Source organism: Felis catus, chromosome B3 (assembly GCF_018350175.1).
Source record: "Felis catus isolate Fca126 chromosome B3, F.catus_Fca126_mat1.0, whole genome shotgun sequence".
Classification (NCBI taxonomy): Eukaryota; Metazoa; Chordata; class Mammalia; order Carnivora; family Felidae; genus Felis; species Felis catus.
In genome coordinates, this window is record NC_058373.1 from 84,429,915 (window position 1) to 84,448,093 (window position 18,179).

The window sequence follows — 18,179 nt, forward strand, 5'->3', positions numbered from 1 at the left end:
AAATGGCAGAGGAAGCTGGGGTACTGGGGTGGGGGGTTGGGGGGGACCTTTTAACTACCATTTGAAGTTAATGGCCTGTCAACTAGTTGCAAGCCCCAGGAATGAAGACGGAAGAATACTCTAGCAACTCACCAGTGACAGGATCTGTGATATTCCCATCAACAAAGGACTCAGGAACTAGGGAGATGAGTAATCCCAAAACTTTTAGGCAGGGATAGGATCAGCATAATGGCAGCTAAGAATGTGAAAGAGAGAAAAGAAGCAAAAACTCTGAACTTAAAATGAAAAGAAGTCTACAAACCAAAACTCAAAGTGTGAAGAAATTTAATGCTAAGAAAGAAAACCAACAAAACAATTAAAACATAAATTTACAGGGGCACCTGGGTGGATCAGTTGGTTGAGCATCTGACTCTTGATTTCAGCTCAGGTCATGATCCCAGGGTCTTGGGATTGAGCCCAACATTGGGCTCCATGCTGAACATGGAACGTGCTTGGGATTCTCTCTCTTCCTCTGCTTGTCTCCTCTGCTTATGTGCTCTTGCTCTCTCTCTCTCTCTCTCTCCCTTTCTCTCTCCCTAAAATAAAATAAATAAAAAACACATAAATTTATAGGTCAAATTAATTCTGTAAAGGTTCAAATATTTTAAAGTATGTTTACTATATTTACTCAGATTCAAATGAATATATTCTATTTAAGGCAAGCAAGAAAATATGAAGCAAATGAAACAGAAACAGATGTTTAAAAGAATCAGAACTCTTGAATGAAAAATAGTCGTTGAAATAATTCAGTAGACATAATAAACTCTAGACTGGCCACAATGAAAAAATTTATGAATTGGAAGTTGGTACTGAGAAACTCACCCAGAATGAAGCATACAAAGATAAATTTAGAGAGGGAGAGACTAGGTAGAAGATGGACGAATCTTCAAATATTTAGGAATTAAACCGAGAATTTGGTAATGAACTGGATTGGGGGGGTGTTAATTGGAGAAAGTGATCAAAGATGATATCAAGGAATGGGTTTGTTTAACTGGACAGAAGGTGATGCCATTTCCTGAGAGGTTGGAAGACAATTGGAGGGAAAATTATGAGTCTGCCTTTAGATATGTTGAGTTTGATGCCTCTGGGGTATCCAAAAGGAGATACCTAATAGATAGTTGGGCATATAGCCCTACGATGCAAAAGAGGAGTCTGGGCAGGAGGTAGAAATTTTAACTCAAATGCCTATAGGTGATAATTGAAACCATATGGAATGAAAAAGGAGTAATTCTAAGACCAAGCTTTAAGGCACTCCAATATATAAACCAGTATATAGAAGAGGATAAGCTTGCAAAGGACATGGAAGAGTACCTACAGAGATGATAGGTAAACTGGAAGAGTAAGTATGTTATGGCAGCCAAGGGAAGAGAATGTTTCAAAAGGGAGCAGAGATTAATATTTGCAAATATTATACAACTATCATGGGGGAATGAGGATCAGGAGGTGTCATTGAATATAGTGATATGGAGATGATTGGTGACCATAGAGTGAGCTATGGAGGTGGAGAGAAGAGATAAGCAGTCAAATGGAGTAGCTTGGACTACACACTCTGTGTGTCTCTCCTTTATCACTTACACAGAACATCCCACACTTTACTTAACTTGTGACACCAGATGTGTGGGTATTTCACACATCAAGCAATTATCTGTGATACCAGCTGGTTGTCCTACAATTGAGTTAAATTTTTTTGATACTAACTGCAGTTAGCGCAGACTCCATAAGTTAAGGGCTCTCCCACAAGATTCCCTATACCCCTTAAATACCAATTGCAGTTCCCAGGTTGTCACCTGTACTTCTGACTGATCAGCTATAAATTGGAGGTTCCCATGACCCTTCCTCAAGTTTTATCATTTGCTAGAATGGCTCATGGAACTCAGGGAAACACTTATGATTAACAGTTTATTATATAATAAAGGATATGGTAAAAAATACAGATGAACAGCCAGATGAGGAAATACATAGGGCAAGGTCTGGAAAAGTCCTAAGTACAGGAACTTCCATACTGGTGGAGTTGGGGTGTGCTACCCTCTTGGCATGTAGATGTATTGACCACCCTGGAAGCTTTCCAAACCCCATACTTGAGGATTTTTATGGAGGCTTCATCATTTAGGCATGATCATTAACTCAGTTCCCAGCCCCTCTTCCTTTCCTGGAGGATGAGGGGCTAGGGCTGAAAGTTCCAAGCTTCTAATCATGGTTTGGTCTTTCTGTGGTGATCAGCCCCTGTCCTAAAGCTATCCAGGAGCTCACCAGGAGTCACCTCCTTAGAAAAAAAGATGCTCCTATCACCCAGGAAATTCTAAGGAATTTAGGAGCTCTGCATCATGAACTGGGATCAGAGACCAAATATTAAAACAAAAGATGAGCTCCTAGTATTCTTATCACTTAGGAAATTATAAGGGTTTTAGGGACTCTATGCCGGGAACCAGGGCAGAGACCAATATATGTATACTTTTCATTATGTCACAAGGAATAAAGGAAATTGAGGCTGTGAAGTAGGAAGGATAGAAACAGGGCAGTATCTGAAGGGGGATAAAGTAAGTAGACATGTGAGAGAAGATCCAGGTTGGGGTTGAAGCTGACTATGTAAGAGAAAAAGAGTGAATGGTTAGTGTATTAAAGAAGGTGGAAAGCAATAGGGTCCAGAGCATAGAAGGAGGAATTAGCCAAAACAGGAAGTATGGAGGGAAGAAGAACACAGTGTATACGGATATTTTCCAAGAGAGGATGTATTATTTGACTATGGAACTTTTTTCACAGAGCATTTTGAAGGGCATATTCTTCAAAATACACTTGGGGAAATTTTGCCTTAAAGCATAACCAACCGTCTTCCAAACTTTCTAAGTCATCAAGTACTATTCACTTGTTATATGAGAAGCTGTAACAGATATTCGAAATTAGTGTTTTTAATGCTTTTTAATCCTGGACTCCTTTTAGAATAAATTAAAAGTAATTTTAGATAGTAAAATGTTCTTTATACTTTCTTAAGATTAGTCTATAAAAGCAAAGAAATTGTATATTAATGTAGATTTAAACCTTATTTAATTTTGCTTGATCTTACCACTAATAACATCTAGATTTTAGTGTAAGGGTATTCTTTTGATAGAATTGATCATTTTGTTACTGTGCTGAGGCAAAAAAAAAAAAAAGAAACCTGAAAATCAAGCAAGAATATCCGAAAGGTTTTTTTATTGAATTAGTTAATTAAATTCTGAACTGCTAAATATGTACACCTTATGTAGTTATCTAGAGCTTGGTGTTTCACAAATGGTATCTGTTATCTCCTTTAATCTGGCAACCACAAAAAACTTCCTGCAGAGGAAGAGGTAATTTTCTGTTTACTTACCCTTCTCCTTTAAAATTTTTATCTTCCACTTTAACTTTGTTACAGGTGATACTCATGTCACATGGTCATGTTACTGGAAAGTCATATTGGGAGATGATTTGTAAAAGAAATGAGAAAATTAAGAATTTCACATGTGCCAGGAACTGTTCTAAGCCCTTTACGTATGTTATCTCATTTATTCCTCACAGCAGTCTTATAAGGTGTCATTTCCATTTTACAGATGTAGAAACAAGGAGTTGAAAAAGTCAAGAAACTTGCCCATGATAAATTTACAGTTAGTAAATGTCAGAATTGAGACTCAAACCCAGGCTCTCTAACAGCAGAGGCTAAGACTAATAACACTGTGTTATATTCTTTTCTATCGATCTTGCCAGCTTTCCATACATCTGTTCTATTAACAAAGAAAAGCAGCTTCAGAAGTGAAAGGAAAGCCATCAGTGGCATTTGTTTATTTTAATTAAGTATTGACATGATCTTGAAATAGAAAATGTTCACAGTCTACCAAACACTTGAGACTTGTAATATCACCATAATTTTTTGCTTTTGTACATGTTGCTTCTGTAGTATGGCTAAGTTCTTCTTGCCTTTCAGGGCTCAGCTTGGGAATCCTCTCTCATTCCTAAAACCCCTTCCCCACATTTCCCTGTCTTCTCCCAGAGGTCATCTTTTGTCTGGGCAGTTGGCCTCTTAATGTGTGCTCTCTGAGTACCCCGCTCTCATCTCTGGTGTAGCATCAGTCACACGATTGCAATTATCTTAAGCTCCTTGATAGCAGGAACTGTTCTTTTTAGAAATTTCGACATCCAGCACAGTGTCTGGCATATGCTAAGTATACGCAAAAGGTTGAGTGAATGTTTGACCCAAAGTGTATTTTTAGACTTGTGGAATGTTTGGTGGCTATGATAGTGGTTCTTATGATAGACAACGTACCTTTTGTTTGGCTCTCCATTTCTTTCTGGTGAATAGTGTTTTTCATATCCCTAAAGGCTTGAGGTCATCAGATGGGAAAGGAGTGGGGGAATGCTATTAGCGAATTCCCTGAGTAGGGTAGAGGACACTGGTGTTACTCTTACTTCCCTTCGCAGTGAGAAGGGGGCCAAGCTGTAGAGTTAGGGGGAGGATAGTGGCACTCACATGAAACCTCAGAGTCTGTTGGTAGCTTATAGTTTACTGGTTAAGACCTCTGATTTAAATATTGGCTACGTTTACACTGTGCAGGCCCATAGCTATTGTATACTTTATATTCTCATCAACCAGCACCAGGTTTAAACCTTTTGGTCAAGGTGATAGATCATTCCTAAATATTCACCCCTGACCTGAAGCCAATCTCTTTTTCTCCATCACAAGTCTGTAGACTAGCAACATCATCATATATCAGATGTCAGAAAAACTGCACACCATTCCCACCACCAATGTTTTTTGACCAGGTGACCTTAGGTAAGACAGTGAGCTTCTTTGGGCCTCATTCATCTGTTTTCTAATGTGAGAGTTTTTATGTTCATGAGACCATAGAACTAACCTGGATTGTTTCTCAAGGTCCAATCCATTTCTATTTTAGGACACATAATTTATATTAATTATTTAGCGGTGTTCCAGTGCTGCTCATTGAGAAAGTCAGTGAGAAGTTTTCTTCTCTGTAGTGATTATACATTTGCCATTTGTTTGTCATTGTTGATGACAGTGTTGAAATTCTAACACATGAACTTCATTACATTCAGTATGTTGATTTTTAACCCCTGAAGTTTGCTGATAGTAGATTATTATCACGTGGAGTCCTCTCTTTTTGAATTCTTTTCTCAAGGTGGTTGTGTTTCTTTTATTTTTTCTTCAGGACTAACAGCCTAATAATGCTGAACAAATGAATACTGTCAAGCCATTTACCTAAGGACGCCAGAGCCTTTTGGGCATGCGCCTACATTTATATCCTACATGACATAAATGCTGAAGTGTTTTCTTGGGCCTTTTAACTCTCTACTCTTTTTTTTTTTTTTATGTTGAAAAAATTTATATTTAGATTTAGCCAGCTGGACTCAGTTTAGATGATCCCAATTTTGTTGGCAACATCCAAAGCATCATAGTCAGGAGCCATTTGAACATATGCTTTCTTTTCTCCATCAGGCCTGATCAGAGTGTAGACCTTGGCCACGTCAGTGTCATAGAGCTTCTTCACAGCCTGTTTGATCTGGTGCTTGTTGGCCTTGACATCCACAATGAACACAAGAGTGTTGTTGTCTTCTATTTTCTTCATGGCTGACTCGGTAGTCAGGGGGAATTTGATGATGGCATAGTGGTCAAGGTTGTTTCTCCTGGGGGCGCTCTTTAGAGGATATTTGGGCTGCCTTCTGAGACACAGTGTCTTGGGCCCTCGGAATGTAGGTGACCTGCGGATCTTTTTTTTATGACTGTGGACGACTTTCAGCACTGCTTTCTTGGCCTTCAAAGCCTTTGCTTTGGCTTCGGCTTTGGGAGGGGCAGGGGCTTGCTTCTGCCTTCGCTGCCATCTTCGTGAAAGGGATTAACTCTCTACTCTTAAAAGAAAGTTTTTGAATGTAAAATAAAATACCTTATAGTTTTATTGAAAAGCTTTACTTCCTGAAGGCAGAATTCAGATAACAAATATAAAGAACTGTAGTTGTCAGAAAAAAATACTTTCTTCACTATTACTATGCATACATTAATAGTTCATTGTCCTGTTCTCCACCAACAAAGAAACTGCAAAGTATACATTTTAACAGCGATGGTATCTGGAACAGGCCTCCTAACCCTCCAGTTTAATCCGTATCAGCTACTATTCCATGCTGAGACAATGCTTCCTGTTTCCCTTTTTTTTTCAACATTTTATTATGAAACATTTTAAAAATACATTAAAGTTTAAAGAATTTACAGCGAACATCTGTACACCCATCTCCTTGATTCTACTATTAACATTTTACTATACTTGTTTTGTTAGCTGTTTGTCTTTCTTTCATCTATTCATTAATTAGTGTGGATTTTAAAAATATATTTCAAAGTAGATTATAGCTGTCTATACCTATTCTCTTTGATCAGTGTGTATATTCCTGCCCAAACTGGCTGGATTCAAGTGCGCAGACATGACCACTTCTTCTGACTCCTCTTAAGTTCTTAATGCATATTACCAGCCTTATTGGTACAGTGCTGTCAGCTTATACAGAGTGGTTTTCACAGAACAGACCAGTAACATTCTAGAGTAACATTGTAGATCAGCACTATTCAATAGAAATATAATGTTAGATTAAATCTTCTAATAGCCATATAAAAAAATTAAGAGAAACAAGTGAAATAACATTAAATCTTATTTAACCCAGCATGTCCAAAATGTTATCATTTCAGCATGTAATTAATATTTTTTAAATTACTGATGAAACATTTTATATTCTATGTGAATAGTAATTTTCATAGAAATCCAGTGCACCTCAATTCTACTTAGTTATATTTCAAGTGCTCAATAGTAACGTAGCTAATTGCTACCATATTGGACAAGATAGTTCTAGACTTTTAAACCTCAGGAGTATATTTCTTCTGATGAATGTCCATGCCTGAATATAATGACTTAGCAATCAATTTCCTAATGAATGCAAAAGAAGTAGTGGTATGTGTCACAGCAAGCCATACCCTTTTGTGTTGAGGTCATTTTTATTCTTAGTTCCCTTGTTAGAAACTTATTAGTCCCCCCCCCCCCCAATCATTTCTCTTGATTTCTTGGCATCAATACTTAGAGTTGAATTGCATTCCCTATAGCAATATTTAATGTATTTTTTTATTAGTTTTCTGCCCCCTACCTCTAGTTTCAAGCTGTGCCAGTTTACCTTCTCCCTTTTTTGCTAGAGCAGTGTCTCTAAAACAGATAAGATCTTTATATTGCAATTGTAAAAATAAAAAATAAATGCTAGTGTTAAAATATTAACCAGCATAGAATTATAAAAATTAAAAATTAATTAGTGGTGAAATTGTTCTGTATCCTGATCATGGTATTGATAAAACTCATAGAATTGCATATGTGTGTGTGCATGTGTGCACACACGCACAAACAGACACACTCAAACTCACAAATGGAAAAAAAGAAATTGATTAGGTGTTACGAAGTTTTGACTAGGAGAAAGACATTTGGCTGAATAACTAGAAGAATGTTCCTATGTATAAATTGAGCTATCGTTAATTATTTGTTGGAAGACATCTAAATTCTTTCTTTCTTTCTTTCTTTCTTTCTTTCTTTCTTTCTTTCTTTCTTTCTTTCTTTCTTTCTTTCTTTCTTTCTTTCTTTCTTTCTTTCTTTCTTTCTTTCTTTCTTTCTTTCTTTTTTTCCACTAACAAAATATTTAGTTTCAAGGGCGCCTGGGTGGCTCAGTCGATTGAGTGTCTGACTCTTGATTTTGATTTTGGCCCAGGTCATGATCTCACAGTTCATGAGTTCAAGCCCTGTGTCAGGGTTATCCCTACTTGGGATCCTCTCTCTCTCTCTCTCTCACCCTCCCCCTCCCCCTCCCCCCCCTCTCCTGGCCATGCTCTCTCTCTCAAAATAAATATATAAACTTTAAAAAAATATAATTTTGCATAGTGAAGATGCATCATCTCATTCTCTGTTTTCAGAATGGATGAGGAAAAGTCAAAGTTATATAAAACATTTCTGATTTCAGTTACATCTGGGTGGTTTTCATTTTTAACATTTAGCTCATAGTTAGGAGTCTTGACTGAGCCCATGGAGAAGAGTTAGACTGGGAAGTCAGCAGAAGTGGCAAGAATAGCTAGTATTCTGACAGTGGCAGAATTTCGTAAGAAGAAGCTCATGTTGGTAAGTGTTAATTATCTTGAAAATCAACACATGTGACTAGCTAGAAATACCTGAAACATTGCCTAATTTAGATACTAGATAAATAAACTAATTTAAATATCTGGAATACTTAGATATGCCCACTAAACTTCTGGAAAGAGAAGAAAAAGAGCACAACAGTTCACCTCCTCCAGTTTTCTTCAGTAGAACAAGCCACTATAGGCTTTATGCCCACATCACATTGCACTATAATGGACAGTCATATATATAGGATTCGCTCAGTTGCTACAGTGGAACTGGTGAACAATTTTTAGTGGGTGTTCAACACTGTAAAGATTAATTTTATGTTTTTTCTTAGGTACCCATTTTGTTGTCTTCACATTTCACAATCACCTTATTCATTTGTTTTTCTTTGTTTACTGGTTCTCATTTTGCTTTCTCTCTTCCATGAGAGCAGAGACCTTGCCTCTTTTATTTACTGCTATATTCCCAGCATCTAAAACCATGCCTTGCAGACAATAGCTGCTCAGTAAATATTTGTCAAAAGAATTAATGATTCTTACTTTTATAGATGCATCAATAGACAAATAACTATCAATCAGGAATAAGTATCATGTGCCCAGTATTCAGTACACTTTAAAGGCTGTTAAAATGCTGCTGATGATAGAAGCCATACTTTATTCTTTTATTCAACACTTGTCACGTGTCTTTTTTTTTTTTTTTTTTTTTTTTTTTTTTTTTTTGCTAGTTATCCTTCAAATAAGAGGAAAACACAGGGTGTTCTTTCAAAGAATACTGCCTATCAGGGAAGTAGGTATACTGTTCAGATCTACAAATAGGAGAATAAAGGCTGAAATAGTCCCTATATTATTTATATTTTTGGAAAAGAGTTATATACTGTTTCTTTCCCTTTATGAATAGACATTCATAAACCAGCCTAAGTAGTGAAATTGTAGGACTTTACTCCAGAATAATATCCCAGTACATTAGGTCAGTTATCTGTTAGCAGATTTTTTTCAGAAGCCCCAAACTAATATTGAATCTGTTCTCACTAGAGAATAGATTTAGAAAATAATTTTTTTAGAACCAAACAGAATGATTTTACTTTCTTATCTACTGTTGCTTTTTATAATTTATTTTAACGTTTATTTATTTATTTTTGAGAGAGAGACAGAGCATGAACGGGGGAGGGGCAGAGAGAGAGGGAGACAAAGAATCAGAAGCAGGCTCCAGCCTCTGAGCCATCAGCCCAGAGCCCGACACGGGGCTCGAACTCACGGACCGCGAGATCGTGACCTGAGCTGAAGTCGGACGCTTAACCGACTGAGCCACCCAGGCGCCCCTACTGTTGCTTTTTATAATAAGGATGTGTTATTAATAGATGCAAAGGTTGTGAGGTATTATAAATTCTTTTTTTTTTTAATTTAGAAAGAGAGAGAGAGAGAGAGAGGGAGCAGGAGAGGGGCAGAGGGAGAGATTGAGAATCCCAAGCGGTCTCCATGCTTAGCGTACAGCCCAACACAGGCCTCAGTCCCACAACACTGGGATCATGACCTGACCCAAAGTCAATAGTTGGTCACTCACCCAACTGAGCCACCCAAGCGCTCCTATAAATTCTTATTCTGATTTGTATCAAGCAACAGGCAAGAATGTAGGTGCCCTTCTAAAATAATACTTTTATTTTTATTTATTTATTTAAAAAATTTATGTTTATTTTTGAGAGAGAAAGAGAGAGTGCAAGTGGGGGAGGGGAAGAGAGAGAGGGAGACACAGAATCTGAAGCGGGTGCTGACAGCTCAGAGCCTGACGCTGGGCTCGAACCCGTGAACCATGAAATCATGACCAGAGCCAAGTCAGACACTTAACCGACTGAGGCACCCAGGCGCCCCTTCTAAAATAATTCTTTTAAATGGCTGGGTGCCTAGAGTACTTTTTGAGTTTAGGCTCTCATACTTACCAAAGAATGGCAGAGTATTATTATTTTTTTTAATCTTTAAAAAATGTGTTTAGGGGCGCCTGGGTGGCTTGGTCAGTTGAGTGTCCGACTCGATTTCAGCTCAGGTCATGGTCTCACAATTTGTGAGATCGAGCCCTGCATCCGACACGGCACTGACAGCATGCGGAGGCTGCTTGTGATTTTCTCCCTCTCTCTCTGCTCCTTCCCTGCTCGTGCGCGCGCGCGCGCACACACACACACACACACACACACACACACACACGCACACACACGCGCGCGCGCGCGCACACACACACGCACACACACACACTTTTCTCTCTCAAAATAAATAAGTAAACTTTAAAAAAATTTTTTAATAAAAAAATTTTCTAATGTGCTTAATAAAAAAATGAAAAAAAATAATACTCTGGTTAGGATCTAATGTGGGGCTCTATTCTCAGCTCTGCTGCTACCTCCCTTTATGATTTGGGTAGTGTTTCCTTTCTGAACCCGAAATTCCTATTTATAAAATGAGGAGACCAGGCTTAATATACTAAGAGACTCTCAGTTCTAAAACTTAGTGATTCCAGCAGACTCCCTGTGAAAAACAATGCATTTCTTCCAAAAGAGGGTGCTGTGGTATTTCTGAGAGCCTTAGCATTTTCTTGAAAACTGAACAGAGATAGAATCTCAGCTTAATTTTATGTCTTCAGACTACCAACCTTTGAGAAATAGCATCTCATACCCTAAATTTATATAGATAAGGTAATATAAACCAATTCTTAATGTTATTGATGTTTCTAAAAGCTTTTCTTTAATGTTGACTTTAGAAAATCTGGCAAATAATATTTCAAAGAAAAAATTTTCAGTACACGTAATCTCAACACTCAGTATTAATATTTTGGTGTATTTCTATTCTTTTTTTTTGTCTCATTCAATTTTTTTACCAGTGAGTGTGTATGTGTGTGTGTGTGTGTGTGTGTGTATGTAAATATATATATGTATATGTATATATATATGTATATGTATGTATGTAGAATGTGTGTATATGTATATATTTAGATCTTTGATCTATTTCAGTTGATTTTTATATATGGTATAAGGTATGATCTAGCTTGACCATAAATGTGAATATTTATTTCAGGACCCTCAATTCTATTCCACTGATCTGTATGTTTGTTCTTATGTCAGTACCACATAGTGTTAATTACTGTAGCTTTGTTGTAAGTTTTGAAATTGAAAAATGTGAGTCTCCACCTTCTTTTTTTTTTATTGTTTTGGTCATTCTATGTCCCTTAAATTTCCATGGGAATTTTAGGATCAGCTTGTCAATTTCTACATAAAAGCCAGCTGATGTTTTGGTATAGGGATTACATTGAATCTAAAGTATCTTGTTTTCATTTGTATTTTTTAAGTAAATAATGAGACTGACAGTTTTCATGTTTGTTAGCAGTTTCGATTTCTTCTGTGAATTTATGTTATTTCTGTAAGTTTATATGTTTATGCTTTTTTTTCTGTTGGGCCTAAAATTTATTTTGTTTGTATGCATTCTTTATAAAGCAAGTATATTGGACCTTATTATATTTATTGCAAATATTTTCCCAAGCTTTTAGTTTTTAAGTGGCCTAATCTAATTTTTTCTTTGTTTCTTTGGAAAATTTCCCCCTTCCTAAATTCATTCTTGTTAGGAAATCAGATGAATCTTGGCCACTGTGGTCCAAAAAGCCATTTAGAGGTAGATTACATTTTTAAACTTATTTTTAAAATATATAAATAGAACTGTTTTATTAGTCCTAAAACAACAAAATTTTAAATACTTTATAATAATTATATCAGAGATGTTGTCAGTCTATCCTAATTCCTTAGTTTTATTTTGGGGTTGTTTTTGATTCCCCCTCTGTCCCGCACCCCACAACAAACCTCACCAAAGTACCTTGATATAATTTGCTAGATTTACTTGGTGTTAAAAGACTTTCCTATGCACGCACACATCACTGGGTTTTCAGTAGAGCAGTGTAACTTCAAGTTTTTACATGTAACCTCCTTCAAGATTCCCGTGTTCTTTTAGTTCTGAGAAAGACTTTGATTTGCCTTGCCTTGCCTGTGTTCTCTGTTTTTAGTTCTTTTCCTCTGTCAGAAACTGTAAGAGTGGCCATTCTTTTTTCATTTTCTTTTCTTTCTTTTTTAATGTTTCTCATACTAATTATCCAGCTTCAAGCTACAGAGTTTCTTCTTATTTTTTTTTCTGTTCAGTCCTCTTCATTCTCTACCTCTTTCATCTCCTTCTTTCTAACTTGCTCTCTAAAGTAGAACATTCCTCGTTCTATCTTAATCAGGAGTGTTGAGACCAGATAGCGTAGCCCAGGGGTTCTTAAACTTGGCGCTATTGACATTTTAGGCCAGATAATTCTTTGTTTGAGGTTATGTTGTTCATTGTTGTTGTTGTCCATGCTTAGCAGGATCCCAGGCCTATGCCCACTTAGATGCCACAGAGATGCAGTCTCTCTGACTGCTTCGTCTATAAAAGGAGGACAAATACCTACCCATTGGATTTTAGTGAGAATTAAATTTAAAAATGCAATTTAAATGTTGGTAAGTGCTCAGTTAATAGGTGATATTATCATCATCATCACCATTCCATTGCTTACCTCCTCCAGTGAGCTGACTCTGAGATATCACATGGGCACATCTCAAAAATTTTCCCAGATTCTACCACTCTACTCTTATTTCAAGCTAAAAATAATCTCTTTCTCTTTGGAATTCCTATTTTGTCTCGGTCTTGTAGCATTTGCCACTCGTTATGTTATAGTTTGTTGTTGTTGTTGTTGTTTTTTTTTTAATTTACATCCAAGTTAGTTAGCATATAGTGCAATAATGATTTCAGGAGTAGATTCCTTAATGCCCCTTACCCATTTAGCCCATCGCCTCTCCCACAACCCCCGCCCCCCCAGTAACCCTCTGTTTGTTCTCCATATTTAAGAGTTTCTTATGTTTTGTCTCCCTACTGTTTTTTTTTTATTTTTTATGTTTATTTATTTTTGAGAGAGAGAGACAGAATGCAAGCAGGGGAGGGGCAAAAAGAGAGGGGGACACAGAATCTGAAGCAGGCTCCAGGCTCCAAGCTGTCGGCATAGAGCCTGATGCGGGGCTCGAACTCAAACTGTGAGATCACGACCTGGGCCGAAGTCAGATGCTTAACTGACTGAGCTACCCAGGCACCCCTCCCTCCCTGTTTTTTATATTATTTTTGCTTCTCTTCCCTTGTGTTCATGTGTTCTGTGTTTTAAAGTTCTCATATGAGTGAAGTCATATGATACTTGTCTTTCTCTGACTGACCAGTTTTGCTTAGCATAATACCCTCTAGTTCCATCCACATAGTTGCAAATGGCAAGATTTCATTCTTTTTGATTGCTGAGTAATACTCCATTGTATATATATACCACATCTTCTTATCCATTCACCCATCGATGAACATTTCTTTTTTTTTTTTAATATGAAATTTATTGACAAATTGGTTTCCATACAACACCCAGTGCTCATCCCAAAAGGTGCCCTCCTCAATACCCATCACCCACCCTCTCCTCCCTCCCACCCCCCATCAACCCTCAGTTTGTTCTCAGTTTTTAAGAGTCTCTTATGCTTTGGCTCTCTCCCACTCTAACCTGTTTTTTTTTTTTCCTTCCCCTCCCCCATGGGTTCCTGTTAATTTCTCAGGGTCCACATAAGAGTGAAACCATATGGTATCTGTCTTTCTCTGTATGACTTATTTCACTTAGCATCACACTCTCCAGTTCCATCCACGTTGCTACAAAAGGCCATATTTCATTTTTTCTCATTGCCACGTAGTACTCCATTGTGTATATAAACCACAATTTCTTTATCCATTCATCAGTTGATGGACATTTAGGCTCTTTCCATAATTTGGCTATTGTTGAGAGTGCTGCTATGAACATTGGGGTACAAGTGGCCCTATGCATCAGTACTCCTGTATCCCTTGGATAAATTCCTAGCAATGCTACTGCTGGGTCATAGGGTAGGTCTATTTTTAATTTTCTGAGGAACCTCCACACTGCTTTCCAGAGCGGCTGCACCAATTTGCATTCCCACCAACAGTGCAAGAGGGTTCCCGTTTCTCCACATCCTCTCCAGCATCTATAGTCTCCTGATTTGTTCATTTTGGCCACTCTGACTGGCGTGAGGTGATACCTGAGTGTGGTTTTGATTTGTATTTCCCTGATAAGGAGCGACGCTGAACATCTTTTCATGTGCCTGTTGGCCATCTGGATGTCTTCTTTAGAGAAGTGTCTATTCATGTTTTCTGCCCATTTCTTCACTGGGTTATTTGTTTTTCGGGTGTGGAGTTTGGTGAGCTCTTTATAGATTTTGGATACTAGCTCTTTGTCCGATATGTCATTTGCGAATATATTTTCCCATTCCGTTGGTTGCCTTTTAGTTTTGTTGGTTGTTTCCTTTGCTGTGCAGAAGCTTTTTATCTTCATAAGGTCCCAGTAATTCACTTTTGCTTTTAATTCCCTTGCCTTTGGGGATGTGTCGAGTAAGAGATTGCTCCGGCTGAGGTCAGAGAGGTCTTTTCCTGTTTTCTCCTCTAAGGTTTTGATGGTTTCCTGTCTCACATTTAGGTCCTTTATCCATTTTGAGTTTATTTTTGTGAATGGTGTGAGAAAGTGGTCTAGTTTCAACCTTCTGCATGTTGCTGTCCAGTTCTCCCAGCACCATTTGTTAAAGAGGCTGTCTTTTTTCCATTGGATGTTCTTTCCTGCTTTGTCAAAGATGAGTTGGCCATACGTTTGTGGGTCTAGTTCTGGGGTTTCTATTCTATTCCATTGGTCTATGTGTCTGTTTTTGTGCCATCGATGAACATTTCTTACAGTCCATGTTTTTTCTTCCCTACATGTCACTCTATTTCTTGCAGTTCTCTGTATTTTTCACCTTTGTGGCTCAACACATTCTCACATAGTACACTGTCGTTAAATATTTTGAACAACTAAATAAATTTAGACACTGGTGGACCGGCTCAGGGTAGCCTGTTAACACCAATAGAATAATAACTTGGGAGACACCATGATAGACGGCTTAAGAGCGCAGGAGCAAAGGTATCTGGGTTTGGATCTCCCAGATCTGGGTTTGGATCTGTCTTTCTTATTATCTGTGTGCAACCCAACTCCATCACACACTAGGCTGTTTGATAAAATGGTTTTGTGATTAGCAAATAAAACTTATATTGGAAGGAGAAAAATATTCCTTTTTATTTAAAGTATTTGGTCTTATGAAAACAATTTCAAGGTGTAAAAATCACTGGTGACATATAGTTAAGATTTATTCCTTTTTCTTAGTTGTGCTATCCCCCTTTTTAATTAACAATCCAAAAAGTGTGAAATTGGAATGTCATTATTTTTGGGTATTTACATTTTCTTTAAAAGCTTAAGAAATAGTCACAGATTTTTTAAAGCCCATTTTGTAAATCAATAGCAAGTTATGGGCAGAGTAAGATGGGCCTACAGAAACATTTTTTTCTACAAAGGGACATACAGCATTTATGAAAGTTAGTGGCCTACACGTGACATTGTTTAGACACTGAGTATTTGAAAAGTGTTTGGTGGACCCTCAGAAGAGCATACTTTGTCCCTTACCTGCATAATTTGGATTAGCTACCATTTCCTAAGTGACCATACATGACATTTGGATGGAGTCTACATCTAAATCCTACGTGTTAGACATAGCTTCATGCATTTGTTAAAGTTGGTACCATCAACTTCACAACATTACCAGTTAACTTTTTTGTAGTTTCTGTATGCCAACAGAAATGCTACTTGATTGTATTAAAATACTTACCCTTTTCTTTACTGCATGAAGAGTAGAGGTGTCAGTTTCAGGAAACATCGCAGAAGAGCTTTCCTGAGTGGTAGCTTTCCATATGGTCTCGGTTTTTCTGGTTTTCTGTTTTTTTTTTTTTTGGTTTTGTTTTGTTTTGGTTTTTTGCTAAGCAGGAAATGACTAGAAACAAAGATTCTTCAATTTAGAAGTTCTCACAAATCTACTTGTCTCATTTCTCCCTGTCTCCATATTCATGTCCCTTTCTCAGTGTCTCTGACCTCTCTCCTTCTGTCTCTTGTAGTCCTTGGATTTAGGACTCATCTAGGTAATCCAGGATGATCTCACCTTGGAGATCCTTAACTTGATTACATCTTAAAAGACTCTTTTCTCAAACAAGTTCACAGTTTCCAGACATTAGGACATGGATATATCTTTTTGAGGTTCACTATTCAACCCACACCCTAATCTCACTCCACTTCCTGCCAGATTCACTTTGCAACATTCTGATAAGGAGCTGCAATGTTCACGGTCATGGCACATTCATCATTTCTCATCTCTACCTATCTTGTTTATGAGCAGTTCTAAAGGGTAAAAATCCTTCTTTCTGTTGAGCCAAAACCTGTTCTGGGATAATATTTGACAGTGGGTTCTAGATCTCCTATAAAGCTATATGGGATAAGAAAAACTTGTCCCATGATTCTCAGGTTCGGGGAGAATAACACATGTACTGCTTCTCTAGCATTCTGACACAGTCTTCTAGGGGTATGAGATCCTTTCCAGCATATATACTACCACCATCACCCTCCAAAAAAAAATCCCATTAAAAAATATATTAAATGAATATTTAATATCATTGTGAGCCAGTTGTGATGGATGTGTCATGAACTTCCTCCAGGAGGGTGGAGAATGGACAAAAGATTGAGAAATGCAATCTCAACCTTCTTCCTCATGACAGCCATTCAGGTAGATGAGGACAACTATTTATATTTCCCTGAGTCTTGTTTTCTGGAATCAATACTTTTCATTTCATTTACTCCCCTATGATATGGCTTCCATACCTTTCATTCAGAAAGTATTTATTGAGGGCCTAATATGAGTCACTATGTTAAGTATTAGAATGATGTAAGGATGAATATCCCAGAATCTGTGTCATCTAAGACTGTAGTTTGGGGGAGGATGTAAACAAATAAATTGTAAAACACTGTGGTAAATATTTGGTAAGCTTACGTATAGGATACTGAGAGAGCATAGAGGAATAACTAAATCAGTAGTGATGAAGTGAGATCTAAACTGAGACCTGACAATCAAGAAGAGAGGAGGGAGGCAGGGCAGATTTATGTTCCAGGCAGAAGGAGCATCCACATGCACTTCCTATTTTGGAGCCATGCCCTCCCACAGGGGAAATCAAAGATGGCTCCAAACAGTTCTTGTTGCTCCTTGGAACCAAGGGGCAGGCCTGAGGCTGGGGTAAGAATGAGGCACTCACCTCAGCTGTAGTATTTAAGGAGATGCCCCAAAATGCAGTAATTAATAAGGATAAATGTTTTAATGCAATATTTTAAAAATCACAATTAATGTAAAAAAAAATCCATGATGGGAGTGCCTGACTGACTCAGTTGGAAGAGTATGGGACTCATGAGCTCAGGGCCATGAGTTTGATCCCCACATTGGGTGTAGAGATTACTTAAATAAGTAAATAAACTAAAAAAAAAAAATCCATGATGAACAAAATATCGAAATTTTAAAGAAAAACTGAATCACTGTTATTGATTGTCCCTTTTGTCATAGGCACTGGTATGGCTTGGCGTGGCACTATTATTGAACCTGTCTTTCTTTAAATTTTGGTATTTTGTTCATCGTGGATTTTTGTGCATTGATTTTGATCGTGCAAACTACTGCATTAAAGTACTGTTCATCTTATTCAGTGAATTTTTTGGTGCCCCTTTAAATTTTGTGCCCAAGGCAAGGGCCTTAGTCACCTCATTCTGGTCCCAGCCCTGTAACTAAAATGGACAGACAAGATCCATGCTTAGCCAGGTGGGCTTTTCCTCCTGGGACTTTGACTCTGGAGGATATAAAGACACAGATGCGGTTAGAGACATTTCACAACGGCAGTGGAAGTCTGTATCCTGCCCTACTGTGACTGTGGTGTGTGTGCCTGCACGACATGCAAGGATGCTCACCTGAGGGTCCAGTGGCGGGCCCCAGAGGCAGTGTCTAATTAACCACTCCTG

The 18,179-nt window shown here is 37.7% G+C and overlaps 2 protein-coding genes across 10 annotated transcripts in view; one reads left to right on the forward strand and one right to left on the reverse strand.

Moving 5' to 3' along the window:
* Positions 1 to 18,179, forward strand: part of PRORP (protein only RNase P catalytic subunit) — a 159,859-nt gene that overhangs the window by 69,428 nt on the left and 72,252 nt on the right. The gene's annotated exons all lie outside the window — the stretch shown is intronic.
* LOC102901367 (60S ribosomal protein L23a-like) lies at positions 5,000 to 16,499 on the reverse strand. Its single transcript, XM_045059126.1, has 2 exons — positions 16,438 to 16,499; positions 5,000 to 5,886 (listed from the first exon to the last, which is right to left on the reverse strand). The coding sequence occupies exons 1-2, from the start codon at positions 16,497 to 16,499 to the stop codon at positions 5,421 to 5,423; spliced, it is 528 nt and encodes a 175-aa protein (XP_044915061.1). The 3' UTR covers positions 5,000 to 5,420.

Bases quoted from the DNA above. Each gene is read 5' to 3' on its own strand.
- LOC102901367 (XM_045059126.1), bottom strand. From the start codon at position 16,499: ATGAGAAATGATGAATGTGCCATGACCGTGAACATTGCAGCTCCTTAT. The intron at 5,887-16,437 runs GTGAATCTGGCA...CCTTTCACGAAG, and splicing joins CCTTATCAGAATGTTGCAAA to ATGGCAGCGAAGGCAGAAGC.